The sequence below is a fragment of the Rattus norvegicus genome, chromosome 17, assembly GCF_021556685.1.
Source record: "Rattus norvegicus strain SHRSP/BbbUtx chromosome 17, alternate assembly SHRSP_T2T, whole genome shotgun sequence".
NCBI lineage: Eukaryota > Metazoa > Chordata > Mammalia > Rodentia > Muridae > Rattus > Rattus norvegicus.
In genome coordinates, this window is record NC_141550.1 from 49,814,303 (window position 1) to 49,830,264 (window position 15,962).

Here is a 15,962-nt window from a genome sequence, read left to right on the forward strand (position 1 = left end):
TAAGTAATATTCTAATCCAGTTGGACTGAGAAAGTGGGTCTTGTTTCCTCATGAATTTGGGCATTCTCTGCTTGTGGGGCATTTAATGGGATTCTTTGCAGTTAAAATCAAGTAGGAGGCTGGCCTACAGCTTTAGTTCTCACCGCTGTGTTGACCTGGTCAGGTTTTTTACTCCTTTGGAACAACTCTTTCCTCATTTGTAAAGTGAAAATAAAATGCCTTTCCTTTAATATGAAAATTGTGCTAATAAAATGCAAATATCAAATGTAGATAAGCTAAATGCTCTTTTACATCTAAGGTCAAATCCAGATAAAAGTATAAACCCTCTGCCGCTGATACAGTCTAGAAGCATCCAGGTAAACAGATGTGTGAATCACACTTTACAGGCCTGCAGTGAACATCCATAGACAGACCATTGTGAACTTGATCTTGATCTTCAGGGCTCACTCTCCTCAGATATTTTACATTTAAACAATGTAACAATCTATTCCGTGGTTATCAGAGTCAACATTAACTTTCCATAAGAAAGTGTGTATCTTGTTGCTAATTTATTTCTGAGACTGGGTTCCTCATAAAATAATCTGAATTTACAATGGATTCTGCTGTTAGATTGGTTTATTAAATGATTTCTTCATCTACTCTTTCCTCCTATGCCCCATCCAGTCTTCAAGGCATGGCTGTTCCATGGACTGAGCTCCCAGAGGAGAAGAGAGTTTCTAGCCCCATCCAGTCTTAGGACTAAAGACCTGAGACTTACCTGTCTCCTCTCATCAGGCGCTTTCAGGAAAAGTGCATTGATTACAGCAATGGTGTAAGTCTGGATTTCTTGGTCTGTCCTGTAAAGACCCAAAGAACACAGGAAATCAGAAGACACTAGTCCCGAGTCAGCCATGGCAAGGCTCAGCATCACACACAAATAAAGCAGGCCTTGCACAGAGGACAAGGGCAGGACCCAGAAAATACAGGCAGCACTTGTGACATAATAACATATTCCCAACATCCCTGGACTGGACAGGTAGACACACAATTGCTATTACACCAGTTGATCAAAAGAGCTCACCTGGTCAAAAGAGATCAGCTGGCATGAGGCCAGCTGGTTTACTCCCTCTTTGTCATCTGATTAAAAGCCAAGTACCCAGATACTGTGGGCTTGTACTCTCTGTCTCTCTCTGTCTCTGTCTCTGTCTCTGTCTCTGTCTCTCTCTCTCTCTCTCTCTCTCTGTGTGTGTGTGTGTGTGTGTGTGTGTGTGTGTGTGTGTGTGTGTGTGTGTGATTTTCTGTCCAATGCCTGGTCCATGTATGGGAGCAGTTGTAGATGTCTTAGCATTTCAGCATTCCTGGGCTTATCTAAAAGAAAACAGCTTTGTTCCCATAGCAACATTACATATTCTAAAATCTTGTTGGCAAACACAAGCACTGTAACAGTAGTAAATGTTGGAACTTCTTGTTCAAAATTTTGCTCTTCACTGGAAAGAGGGCAGAAATTCTGAGGTAAACAGTGAATAAGGGCTCAAGGCAGAAGCCAAGAGACTCAGAGCTACACTCAGGGAAGATACTGTTTCCTAGGGCTGCTCTATCTAGGGCAGAATTAGACATCACATCTCCATCCTTAGCACAAATCTTGGCAAACAACAGGCTTTTTTGTCAGTGAAGTGTACTGTAAATGAACATGTGTGCCCCTGAGATTCAGAAATAGAAATCCAGACAGTGAAATCAACATTTCTCACACTAAGAGACAATGAAAACTCTGTCATTTTAAATGAAGCTACTATATACAAAATACATCCTACTAGAGATTGGGCTAAGTCCCTGAGGCCAAAGTCCACAGCTTCTCTGACTTTAGTTTTACATTCTGCTCACACCTTACCTCCAAATGAATTAAATATCTAATGTACTTTTGTAATTTAGACTACAAACATAAGCCAACATCTTCAGTATATTGAGAATTGTTGGCTTACCCCTTCTATTCCCACCGATCTATACTTCTAGGCATGGTTACACGCATCCTGAATGGTTCAATCAGGTTTACTATTAAGAATAAGCAAATGTAACCCAGAAGAGCAGAGTTGGGAGTCACCTTGATGCCAGTCAAACTGTTTTTGAAAACACATCTCCTTAAATCATTTCTAGACACTACAATGCATCCTCATATCCTTCCAACCAACTCACTTCTTATGTGAGCTAGCTCACAATGTTTCTTCTACCAGCCAACGCCCACCAATATTTAAATATAACAAGCCACATAGCATATCAGAGTCCCTCTCAGTGTTATCAATTAGTTTACCAAAGAGTATAAAAATGGGGAACTTCTGCAAAGATTGCAGGGTTTGAGGGCAGTTGTTTAACCTCCACATCTTACTCAGGCTTTTAAGAAAATAATACACGTGTTTTACTCTTTCACCATTTTATCTATCAAGCCTGAAGTTTGGTGATGGAAGAAGCCTGCCTTTAAACATTGCTAGTTAAGGTGACCTAGTCTAAAACCACAAGCGCCCCACGTTCTCTCTCCATATATCGATCCTAGCTTCAAACATTAGGTTTCAGTATATAACCTGAAGTAACTAACTCCTTAAAATGCCAAAACAATTATGAAAATATTCACAGTGTCACAGAAAATATCATAGGTAATATTATAAAACACAGACCCTATTGAGAACCTAAGAGAAGAAAATATCCTATTGTGTCATGTAAAAAGTAAAACTCAACCAATGTCTACCAAAAGTCACCAAAGCTGACTGTATCCTGTAGTCTAGGCTCTGGGGAGAGACATATGGTTCCTCGGGGATGTATCATGATCAATAAGGTAGTATCTAGTTTGCTCCCAAGTGAAGCTCTTTTGAGCATGTAACTTAACCAGTTCCCAATGTTTCCCAGTCCATCATAATGACTGTTTCCCAGAAACAAGGCACAAGAGTGCCTAGCATGCTTACCCCTGAAGATGAGGAATGAGTTGGCCAATGGTGATCTCCTGAGCTACCTTTTGGTAGAGGTCATGGCTATTGAGAACCATTGACTCCAAAATGGCCAAGGACCGCTGCAGGATTGAGATGTCTATGGCAGACTTGTTCACAAAGCTTGCTATCTGAAAACACAATTAGGTCACAAATGACTACTCATGATTGGATGGTAAGCCAAACAAAGAAGGAAAGAAGGGATCCAATAAAGCAAACTGGGAGCCCAATGCACAGTAATACAGTCAGAACAAAACATACTGCAGAAGAACAAGAAATGCATGGAGTCAATACTGTTCATGAATTGTCACAAAATACAGTTACCCATCTTAGGAATCTGTAATAACTGACTGCCTCTTTAAGAGACATCTTTAAAGGACCATCTTGCCTGTTTTCCCCAAGATTATTATTCTGAGTTTCAGTTTTCAAGAAATGACTTTCTTGTTAAGATAGCAATTTCTAGTTTGCCAATGGTCCCTCCTTGCAAAGTCCTAGGTTGCTTCTTCATCCACAACATCCAGACACATGACTTTTATGTTCTCATTGTATTTCTGTTATGTTCTTAAGAAACTCGCATAAATCATATTTGTCATTATAATTCAACAGGCAATGCTCTGTACCTGCCCGTCCTTCTGGCTATTCGTGTGTGTGTGTGTGTGTGTGTGTGTGTGTGTGTGTGTGTGTGTGCGCGCGCGCATTCTGTAGCTTAAGTAAATTGTTCTCTATCCTCTGAGTTATAGCAAACAGAAGTCATTTAAATTAGCAATGCTAGCATAATAATATGTAAAACATATTCCCTAAGAAATTAATCAGCAAAAGGCTAAATACAATAAATCACAGTATAAGAGGGAGACAGAACATGGTTATAATAACTGCTCAATGCAATCTGAACACAGGAGCACTATAAAGACTTTATTTTAGAGAACTCATTAAAAGTTATTGCTGTCTGTTGACAGCTCATACTAAAAAAATGATTATTACATCCACACAAGGACAGCTTAAAAGCTGTCTGACTTAAAAGCTACCTGGCTTTGTTCTGTGGTGGGTAAACATTTGGCTTCCTCTGTCAACCCCACTTCCTCCTTTTGTGCCATGTCATACATCCTTTGTCCTCAAATTCCCTCCATTCCTGAACTTGATAAAATCCAAAAGGCACCCTGGCCATTTACCGCGACCTACCCTGAGTTACTCTCTCAGGAACCACTGTAAAGGCAGGGATGGAACACAGCTGACTCTGCCAGAACCATGTGGACCTCAGGCAACGGGAAATGATGAAGGAGCTCAGCACAGGAGGCTTTACACTCCTCAAACTGTTTTCATATCGCAAACTACAGGAAGTTTGTGGAAAATTTAAAATCCTTAAAAGACCATCTCAGCTCCTCTCACGCGAACGTGTTTACTGTCTTTGGCAAGTTCCATTTTCACATCTGTTCCAATCTACAAAATCCACTGTGTGAACACCACCTCTCTTTCTTTAAATTCACTGTTTACTGACAAAAGTCCACCTGCCTCACAGCTTTCATGGCTCTTTACTTAAGATAAGTTCCTTTGGGACAGAGTACAAATACCCTGACTTCTCCTTCACCCCAGTTATTATCTCAGCATAATACTTCAAACTGGTATTAGAAAACACACAAGGAGAGCTCTTTGTAGTTAATTCTCCCATTCATTCTCTTATTCCTGGCCACCCTTCTTGCCACTCTCACTGAGATGTACCTTAAGGTCTGGGAGTCTGTTTCCTGAGAACCTGTTGCTGATACTGTCAAATCTATCCATCCTCCTCCTTCGTCTCCCTTGCTTGCTTTCTTTCTTTCTTTCTTTCTTCCTTCCTTCCTTCCTTTCTTTTCTTTTTTTGTGGTAGACTTTAAAAAAAAACCTTTTTATTGGTTCTTCAAGAACTTCACATCATGCACCCCAATTCCACCCATCTCCCCCTTCTCTAGTACCTGCCCTCAACCTTGCAAACCAGTCCCCAGAGGAAAAATCTCATTGTAGAACCTGTAGGATGTCACAGTGTGTCTCACAGTATACACTTTTGTCCACAGTTCTTTGCTTGCAAATGTTCACTGCAATGAGTCACTGGTCTGGTACACACCATATGACTTCTGTTACTCTATCTATACTGGATCCTCATTGGAACTCCTTTCAGATATCCTGTTGTTGCCCTGTGTCATGGGATCCTGTAGCTTTGGATCTGTAGGACTGGCCCCCTTGTGCACTCAAGCAGTTCATTGATGGAGTAGATGTTGGGATGGCCCAATCCAAAGCCCTGAATCCGGGCCTGAGAGGGATCTGAGCTGGTGAGTCTTCTGCCTCTCCAGATCTCACAGCCTAGGGCTAGCTCACCAGCAACTCCAGCAACCAGGGCCAACTCTACCCTGTTGCCTGGGCAATGTTCAGGGCCCACTTTCCCACAAGTTGCAGCTAGTGAGGGACATGGCCAGCTTACCTGCCTACCATAGATGGTGGGAGAAGGGAGAAGAGCATCTCTCCCTCATCTATGCCACCTCCTCAGAGACAAGAGGCAGGACCAGCTCTCCTGCACTCATATCCTCTGGGCAGCGCACCTGCAGCTCCACATCCAGGGCTAGCTCTACTGTGTTGTCCAGGTGAGGTTTAGGACCCTTCTCCAAAGTGCTGTAGCAGGTGAAAGACAGGGACAGCTCTCCTGCTCTCATGACCTCAGACCCAGGTCTGCCACCTGCTGCAGCTGGTGAAGAGCAAGGGAGGAAAGGCCTATCTCTATCTCTTCCATGCCACCACAGGAGAGATGAGTGGCAGGGCCAGCTCTCCCACATTCACGTATTCTCAAAGCTGGCCACCTGCCACTCCAGCAATGTGCACTTGAGAAGGGCACTCTCCCAAATACTTAAGCTGGCTTGGAGCAGGGCCAGCTCTCCTATGATACCCAGGTAAGGTATGGAACCAGTTCTGTACAGTCCTCAGACATCAACATGTCCCTAGAGAGCAACCCAAACCAAGGACATCCATCAAGGACTGGTAGTAACATAGCTTTGTTAGTTCAGGGCCACAGAGGCAGATGTGGCCTCCAGTGTCAGGACAAGCCAGGAGCCAACCATGGTCCCAGGTGGCATCACTGCCTACTCAGGCTCTTCCCCGCTACCCTCAAGTCTCCAATTCTGCCTCTCTCCTTTGTATCTACATCCTTCTGCTTCTCTTCCATTTCTGCACCACTTATCTGCTCTTCTTAGTGGCCCCCAGGGTCTCTGAGTGTTTTATGTTATCTCAGGATTGTTAGGCCCTACTTGTGCATTATTGTGCCGGGTAGGGGTCATCTCTAATGACCAGGCTTGGTCTGGCCTTCCCCCACCACCACTGGCCTGCACAAAACTAGTCTATGCCATCTGAGGCTAGATCCCTGTCTGGGTCCAATGGTGCTCATCTGGTGGGTTTTTTCAGGCTTGTTCCTTGCCTGGTCCACCCCAGCAGCCCTTCCTCAGGCTCACTCCTGTCAGTGACCCAGGTTCTTCTAGTTTCTGTGTTGCTCTACATCCTGGGAGTCTGCCTGGACCCAGACTGGTGGTCATCTCAGGCCTTTTTTCAGGGAGTGGTAGGCTACTAATCATTCACATGTTCACAGTTTAGAACAGTGAGTGTAGACATGGCCTCCTTCCTCTCTGTCACCTACTGATGCACATGCCATGCAGCCACAACTGCAACACATCTAATGGCTGGCCATCTCCTTCTCTCACTCTTTCATTATTTACTCATTCATACTAGATTCAATTAAAGCAGAGTGGTTCAGACCTACAGATTGAAAACTATACAAAGGAACAGGACTCAACCCAGTTTTGGCTTTAGTCTCCCGGTAGTCCTGCAGGGATAGACAAAAGGGCATGGACTATGAAGCACATGGCTTATTCTTGGCAATCAAAAGGCTTTGGATATTGCAACCCAGCCTAATATTAAATGGTGTGGAAACCACCACATTGCCTCCTGGCTTCTTCCTTCTTGTCAACTGTCACACTTTCCAAGTTTCCATATTCATTCTTGGTTAATATCCCTAGTCCCCTATCCTCCATTCCTGTGACCACATCTCCCTCTGACGCACTCTCATGTGTACACACAGCACCAGTCCACTGTTCCCAAAACACCATCACCATCAGTTTCTTCTGTGATCAAATCCCTTGCCCTGCACACTCTTCTCAATGCCTTCCTTTCTCCTCTTTCTCTCTGTTGAGAAAATGTCTTGCTATGTAGTTCATGGTTTCCAGGAATCCACTGGAGTTGGCCTGGGCTGGCTAACTTCTGACTCACAATGGTCATCTTGCCCTAGTGTCTCAAATGCTGGGGTGAGCACTGGGGTTAAAAGCATGAGCCACCGCATCTGGCTTCCAATGGTCAAGCATTTTTTAACTCTTAATTTCCTTTTTATGTGTACAGGTCTTTTGTCTGCATGTGTGCCTATGTGTCATTTCTGTGCCTGGTGCACAGAGGTGAGACAGGTTGGAACTAGGGTTATGGATGGTTCTAAGCAGCAGTGTGGGTACAGTTAATGGAACTGGAGTCCTTTAGAAGAGAACCCAGTCTCTTAGTTGCTCAGCCATCTGTGTAACCTCTGTCAAGTGTTTCGTTAAACAGAGATTTACCACTTACTTTTGCAAATATCCTTTGACAGCAATTGCTTACTTAAAATATTCAATTAGTACTCTCAAATATTTTGTAAGATAAAGTACACCTTCTTTAAAAAGGTTTTAAGTTCTTCAGAAAATATTAATTTTCTCCTACACATAATGGGATACTAAGTAGTAGTAAAATCACCTATGATCTTTGCTTTCATTTGAGGGCATGAGTATCTTCACCCATACTTTACTTCTAGGTGCCATGTCTTCACATGTCTCATCTATGAAACTAATTGGTCACATTAATTCCTCCTTTAACAAAGAGCATGAATCACTTCTGCAACCCTAAGGCATTTCACCTAATGAGCTTCTTACATAAACCCAGAGTGGAGAACAGGCCTGGTGGAAAGTATGTGCCCAGTTTGCTGAATCCTTGCACAGTCCTAAGGCAAGCAGTTGGGCTTTGAAACTGACATCTTTCCTCTGTCGTCATCCATCATCTGGCGTAACCAGACATTTAAATGTTCCAATTCTTTCCATCGGAAGTGATCGAAGCATATGTACTGTCTTCTTCCAGGAAACTAGAGACAAACTCCTTAATAGTGAAATTACAAACATCCTATTGAACAGCTTGTAAATTATAGATGAGAGTATGGAAGATTACAGACTACCTGGTTAAATTGTAGAGTGTTACCCCACCACACACACACACACACACACACACACACACACACACACACACACACACTCGAGATTATCAGTACTTCCTGTACCTTTCAGCTTCTGCTCACTACATCGCTGAGCCAGCTGAAGCAGGAAAGCACAGACCGGTGAAAGCAAATGCAAATCAATACATAGGAGGAATGTGTGGGAAATTTTTAAGGAGCTAAGGGGCAGGGCTGCAGCAACAGCACAGGTGATAAAATGCTTGACTCACAAGCTGTGTTTGATCCCCAGCACCCATGTGAAAAGCCAAGTGTAGGGCTAGAAAGATAGATCAGTGGTTAATAAGTTCACTGTCTGTTCTTCCAGAGGTCCTGAGTTCAATTCCCTGTAATCACATGGTGGCTCACAACCATCTGTAATGAGATACAATGCCCTCTTCTGGTGTGTTTGAAAAGAGTGAGAGTGTACTCTCGTACATAAATTAAATAAACCTTTTTATTAAAAAGTCAGTTGTAATGGTATATGCCTGTAATTCTATTCCTGAGGAGAGGGAAACAGGTGGATACCTGAGGCTTGTTCGTCTAACCTAATTGGCAAGCTTCCGGTCTCAGAAAGACATCCAGTCTAAAAAATCCAAGATGGATGTCTCCAGAGGAATAACACTCACAGATGGCTTCTGACCTCCCGACAACACACATGCATATACACCCCAACACATGTCCTCACCCCCACCCCAACCACATATACGGAATATAGGTGACATCAACAGGATGTAAAACAAGGAGAACAAAAATACTTTTTAGGTCTCAAACTTCTTGAATGCTATCCACACTTTCAAAGGCCATCCATGGAGTCTGCAGAGACAGGAATCTAGCATAACTGCCCTCTGAGAGGTTCCACCCAGCGGCCAGTCGACAGAGGTGCAGAGAGCCATGGCCAAATATTTGATAGAGCTCAGAAGTCTTACAGAAAGGCTAGGGAAAAGACTGAGACACCCAAAGAGGACAAGTTCTCCACAGAAAGACCAACAGAGTCAACTAACCTAGACTCTTAGGGTCTCCCAGAGACTGAGCTACCAACCAGTGAACGCAGGCTGGGCCTAGGCCCCTGAACATATGTAGATGAGCCGCTTGGTTTTCACTGAAGTCCCCCAACAACTGGAGCAGAGGTCATCCCTGAGCCTTCTGCCTGCCTGCCTATGGGCTGGGCACCCCTAAATGGAGAGGCCTGTCTGGCCTCAGTGGGAGAGGATGCACCTGGTCCCATAGTGACTTGATGTGCAGTGGGAAGGGTGATGAACGGTGACACCCAGAAGTGGAATAGAAGGGCACTTGAATGAGGGGGTACTGAGAAGAGAGGATGGGCTGATATTGGATTTTTAAAGTGAATGCATCAATTTAATTTAAAAAGTAAATGAAGCATTAAAAAACGGCAAAAGGGGCCATCCATAGGTAACATAAAACTGCACTATGAAATTTTTAATTATCCTTGTAGGTGCTCATAAATCTCTCCAAAAGGCAAAATTCACTGGGTCAATGAAGAGAAATGCCTGAATGTTTGCTCTACACGGGAAATACCTGCAGGGTAAGCCAGCTCCTCAGAGCCTGTGTAAGTGGCATTCCCTGTAAGACAAAGCACTGACATTTTACTTGGCTTTGTGTATTTCCTAGTTGAATTTTGCTGAAGAGACCCCTGCTTACAAATCCAGGGGCTCAGAATGCTGAATTTGATCCAGCTAATGAATAAAAACGGTTAACTTCAAACAGCATAAGTAATTTTCTGCTGTTTTTCAAACCCTCTTACCTAAGTAGCAATGCAACAGAAATTAGAACAAGAATGTACTACAGATGCTGCCTCTAAAATAGTTCAGTTTTCCTTTAAAGTGCCAGGACAACTAATTAGCTTTCACCTCCTTGGTTTTAATGTGACTTTTAAATTTAATTTAAAGTGAATTGGAATCATCTTAGCTAGTTAAAAAAATAAGTTGGCTCTGAACACTTAACTCACATCATTTAAAGAAATAAAGTTTTATTATTACCTTCTCATAAATGAACATTTTTTTGAAAATATATTTAAATCAAATTTTACCTCATTCCTTCTATTTTTCAACTTCTATGGTTTTCTTTTAAAAAAATAAATGCTTCTCAGGCTGTGTATATGCCTCAGAAGGAAGCAAGAATCCCTGAACTATGCTGGGTAGGCCAACGAGGGCAGCTCAGGGGACAGGGCAAGATAGTGGCCCCATACCATCAAGGAGGACCTCCTTTTCTATGACCCTGCCAGTGCGTGCACGCACACACATACACAGACACACACAAAGGAGGAAAACAAGGAAGAAGAGGAAGAGGGGGAGGAGGAGGAGAAGGAGGAGGAAGAGGAGACTACAGTAAACCCAGAAAGCTAATGCCAGTGAGCTACATGATTCACAAACACTCTTACTCATAACAGCATTGCCACCATCCAGCAAGAGGATCTCTGACACAAGATGAGCAGGACATTCGGACTATGCAGGAAAGACCTGCTGTAAATTCAGAAAGTGTTAACATTTTTAAGAATAAAATCCCAGAAAAAAAAAAAAACAGTAACTTCATGTGTGGACTTGTTTCTCTAGATCTTATTCCAGAAAGCCATCCATGCTCTGTTCTCATAATACATCACCTATTGCCCCTGCCACCTTCAAGTGAATGTTCTTTGTGACACATCAGTGTGTTTGGCTTTATCATCTATAAGAGTTTTCTTCCGAGCAATTTAGCCAACTGACAACAGTATGATTCTCTTCTTCTTACATCGACGTCTGGATTTGTAGACGTAGAAAAAGAAAGATTTAGAAGTATACCAAGAAGATCTTTAGTTTCCAATTAGCTCTTACCTTAAGTAAACATAAACATCCTGTAGACATGGGACCTGCAAGGGCGTCTATTGCCAACACCCTTGGTCCAGAGACTATGTCTCTCTCCTGTCTTTAATTTAAAGTAGTTCCCCAAGACGAATGTCAAATGGAAAACGCATAACATTATTCCTTAATGGTTGTGCTTAGTACGAAAATGGTCCCTGAAGACTACATATTTGCTGCTTACTCACCCCCGCCCAACCCAATGATGAACTGTTTGGAAAGGGTTAGGAGTGTGTCACTGAAAGTGAACTTGGAGATTTCAAAAGCCCACACCATTCCCACTTAGCCCTATCTTTGTCTTGTGCTTAGGTCTTAAGATCTATAGATACACTATGCAAACTGGAGCAGAGTACTCTGTTGCTCTTCAACTCTGGGTTCTTACACGCGACCATTTATGATCTCTGTAAGGACAAAAATGCAACTTCTACACAGTATTTGGGGGCTTTGTTCCTCACATATATAATACTACCAAAAATCACACCACTTTCAACATAAAAACTAAAGGAACAATTGTAAGATACCACAATGCAGAGAACTCTATGTGAAAAAAGAAAGGATGTGGGACTAGGGAAGATTACCTTACCTTCTTAATGAACGCCACTGAGAATGTATCCCATGACACGATGCCATGGTCCATCAGCTCCACAAAGGCTGTGAGAGTGAAGGACAGCATGTCTCCAAAGCTGCAAAACAAGAGGCATCAGCGTCACAGACACCAAAACATGGCACCAGGAAGGATGCAGAAATGAAAAGGTTTAGGAGAGTCAAATTCTCAAAGACAACAGGGGTGAGAAGCAGGACACTAACAGAAAAGTATTCTCATACAAGTTATGGGAAAAGGGAAGAAACTCAAAACAACCAAGTACAGCCAAAGACTGGACAGGTTTGTCTCACATGGGCCACACTTTGCAGGGCTATGTCCTACTAGGCATTTCACGTAGCCCCTCTGAGACTCTGTTTCCCCTACTGGGAAGCTGGGTAATTGCCGTATATCCAGAGGCTGCATATAAAGTACTTTAAAAAGGGTAAAGAGTGATTGCTTTTGGTAATGGTAGCTTAACCAACTTCTCAGTAAATGGCAGATAATTAAGAAAGGAGTTTTATGGCCTAAAGGAATCAAGAAGAAAAATTCAAACCAGAAATGTGACAAACCAAGACAACACAGAGGTCCCTCCATCTTATTTTCTCTCTGAGGCCATTTCATGTTTACCCAGAATTTGATCTCCTTGATTTAGAATCCCATGGAAACTATTCTAGGACCTGAAGTCAAAATGTCCCAGTCAACTTAGCTTAGTTAAACTGCTTGCTTGTACAAGCCTCCCCCTGCAGCTGCTGAGGGAGATAAGAGGATATGGTTTGCCCTTTTAAAATTCCCTTGATCTAAATGCTGAGGGCTTCATGGTGATCCAAATGACTGAGTATAGTCCAAGCCAGCTAGAATAAAGACTTTCAGTTGGCTATAAACTGTGTCTGAGTGGTCATCTCTGTTGGGTTCCCTGTAACACTAGCCCTTACGACAGGATTCAAAGGCACAGAAAAGATGGCTCAGTGGTTAAGTATTCCTGTTGTCCTTGAAAAAGACCACAGTTCTGTTCCCAACACCCATGTTAGGTCACTTTCAACTAACTATAGTTTAACTTCAGCTCCAAGGGATCCAAAGACTTTTGTGGCCTCCATATGCTCTTGTACCCACATGAACATACACACACATATGCACGCAAGTCAAAAGATATCACAAAAGAAATTCATACACTCTTATATGTTTGTACGTATACACCCATGCAAACATGTATGTAAATAAACTCACTTGTTTTACATGAGTTAGAATTTTATATTTAGTTATTGGATTTTAAGTAATGTCTATGTGTGGAAGGCATGAAGGTTCTTATGTTCACAGATTAAATGCTAGGGGAAGCTCTGGGCCCTTATGAGCTTATCAGTCTATAGAACCCATCTTTATGGAAGATGTCACACACAGTCTATAGAAACCATATGTACTCTACATAGAATTTTGATGTCTTAAGCTTTATGGTACACAGATTGAGTTAATGTTAGGAAAATTTTTCACCAAGTTATGCTATACTTAAATATGCCTAAAATAAACTATTTGGAGTTAGAGTCTGGAAGTTTGAGTCTAGCTACTGAATCGGGTTGAACTGAACTGCCTTCTTGCCTCCAACAGATCATTACTCTGCTAGCCATGATGGTTGTAGAGATTCTACAGAATGGGCTTGCTGGCTCAGCACTGTCTCCTTCAAATGGAGATTAGAGACTGGGTAGTGCTGTGGTTTAGATCAGCATATCCCAGAGGCCCCGGGTTTAAGACTTTACCCACCTGAGCCCCAAGGAGAACTAGTGGAACCTGAGAGGTGGGGCTTAATGAGCTGTCTTTACAAGACTGCTCCTGAAGAGGGCAGCGAAGCCTTAGCCTCTTCCTCTTTCTAGCATGAGAAGGGGTTTGTGCTTCGCATTCCTGCCATGACAAAAGACCTCACGGAATCAAGGATCACAGAATGCCAGTCGGGATTCCTATACTACATTATATAGTAATGCCTTCTTCCATATTCAGGTTTTACTTGGTTGTTCAGAATAACACATCACATTATTTCTCCACTTCAAAGTCCCAAAACAAATTTAGGTTAAAGTTCTCTGTTTTCAACTAATGCAATGAAAAAGAGGTTCAAAACTCATGTCCAGCTGCTTCTCCGCACCCTCCCTGCTGCTGTTCTGCCTCATGAAGCTCAGGAAAAAGGACAGTCAAAGTGCAGATGCCCCAGCCCTTCTTAAAAGGAGGAACAAAATACTCACATGAAGAAATAAGGAGACAAAGTGTGAAGCAGAAACTGAAGGAAAGGCCATCTAGAGCCTACCCGACATGGGGATCCATCCCATATACAGTCACCAAACTCAGACACTATTGCAGATGTCAAGAGGTGCATATTGACAGGAGCCTGATATACCTGTCTCCTGAGAGACTCTACCAGAACATGACAAATACAGAGGTAGATGTTTGCAGCCAACCATTGGACTAAGAACCGGATCCCCAATGGAGGAGTTAGAGAAAGGTCTGAAGAAGCTCATGGGGCTTGCAACCCCATAACAACAACAATATCAACCAACCAGAGCTCCCAGGGACTAAACCACCATCCAAAGAGTGCACATGGACAGATCTGTGACTCCAGCTGCATATGTAGCAGAGGATGGCCTTGTTGGACACATGGGAGGAGAAGCCCTTGGTCCTGCCAAGGCTGGATCCCCCAGTGTAGGGGAATGTCAGAGCAGAGGGGAGGGAAGGAATAAGTGGGTGGAGGGAGCACCCTCATAGAAGCAGGGGGAGATAGTGGGTTTCTGGAGGGGAAACCAGGAAAGGAAATAACATTTGAAATGTAAATTTTTTAAAAAAGCAACTTTCATTTTTGCAGCCTTCTTGCTTACAGAAGCCCATAAAAAAGGAAATGACTCTCACAGATGAACAATAATTCAGAGATTAGAGGGAAAGAAACACACTCAAAAGAAACAATTAGGAGGTCTCAAGTCACATGACGAAGGGTTGGCCACCAGCTCTACATAGCAAGTTACTTCATTGTCCTGGCTTCCATTTCTTCATTTATTAAAAGCAAGGGAAGAGGAAGTCAGTGGTGGTGATGATGGTCCTACCCTGGGGGTTATTTAGGAAAAGCAAGCCAGCTGACATGCCGCCAGTCCTTCAAACAGCACGGAGAATAGTAAGTAGCAAGGAAAGGTCACCTAGTGTCACCAAAGTTGCTCAGGGTTTTCAAGATTCCACAACCCACTGTGGAAAATGTGCTCTATTCATAGAAACAGGGAAAACATGGGAATCTGATTCTTGCAGGTGTCCCCTAGGTGGCATCAGAGGATTGATGGTTCCTCAAAATGAACAGCCAAAAACAGAATATACAGAAGTATTGGAAAGAACAAAAAACTAGTTAGAGTAGGAAAAAAAGAAAAAAAAAACTAAAGAAGTTTAGATAAAACTGCAAGAGTAACCCTATACAAAGAGAATCACAAAAAAGTCCATTATCAGCCTGTATAGGAGGAAATGCCTCAGGAAATAGAGGCACATTCAATTAGTAAGATTTATAACTAGATTCAGTAGGTTTTTGTTTTGCTGTGAAAATATTATTTAACAGTAATACAATAATACGATAAATGTATTATTTAGAAGTAATATGCCAATTTTGTTTATTTACTTGCAAAGAGTAAAGCAATCTTTGGCATTTACATATACCTGATATGATAAAGGTTAGCAAACCTTTAGGGTCTGTGGTTCGTTGGCCCACCTTAGTGTCTATGAAGGGTCTGCCATGCCCCCCATAAAGTGATGTCACCATAGCCTTTACTCAGCACAAAAATGCCTGCTTTGGTGATGAGAGAACCAACAAAGCACAATAAAGCATCCTTTACTGCCTCAACTCTTCCTTCCCAGCCAGCTACCTGAGCCCTGGAGCACCTCTGGCCTTAGGCTCCACATCCGTCTCCATTATAGTCTTTAAAAACAACAGATAAATCATATATATTCCTTCTAAAGGAATCTAAAGGCAAATGACTCAGCTCTTCAGCTATCTGCTCGGTGTAATCTCAGTCCAAATAGCCTAAGGGAGATGATCATTCTCTTTCAAAATGTTCAAGAAATCTGTCTACAGATTCCTCCAACAGGCTTCAAGAGCCTGGGAAAGGGAGATAGAAGAAGAGCAGAAGTGCACTGGTTTCTGAATCTCCAAGTGAGCTGTCTAAGACTTTAATATGGATAGCTACTGAGGAGCAAGAGCGGAAATCCCCAGGTTGCAGATAGCGAGCTCTGTACTTGTCATGGACCATCAACAATGGTGACTGACAAGGAAAAGAATG

At 42.7% G+C, this 15,962-nt stretch overlaps 1 protein-coding gene and 1 non-coding gene across 9 annotated transcripts in view; both read right to left on the reverse strand.

Moving 5' to 3' along the window:
- The window catches only part of Elmo1 (engulfment and cell motility 1), a 523,734-nt gene that overhangs the window by 322,789 nt on the left and 184,983 nt on the right, over positions 1-15,962 (reverse strand). For all 8 annotated transcript variants that reach the window (NM_001395578.1, XM_087591062.1, XM_087591058.1 and 5 more), the window contains 3 exon segments: positions 758-836; positions 2,931-3,082; positions 11,677-11,776. In NM_001395578.1, the coding sequence (NP_001382507.1) occupies positions 758-836; positions 2,931-3,082; positions 11,677-11,776 (331 nt within the window).
- LOC120097999 (small nucleolar RNA SNORA17) lies at positions 6,519-6,647 on the reverse strand. The gene has a single exon (XR_015642072.1). It is a non-coding gene; the product is annotated as a small nucleolar RNA SNORA17 (small nucleolar RNA).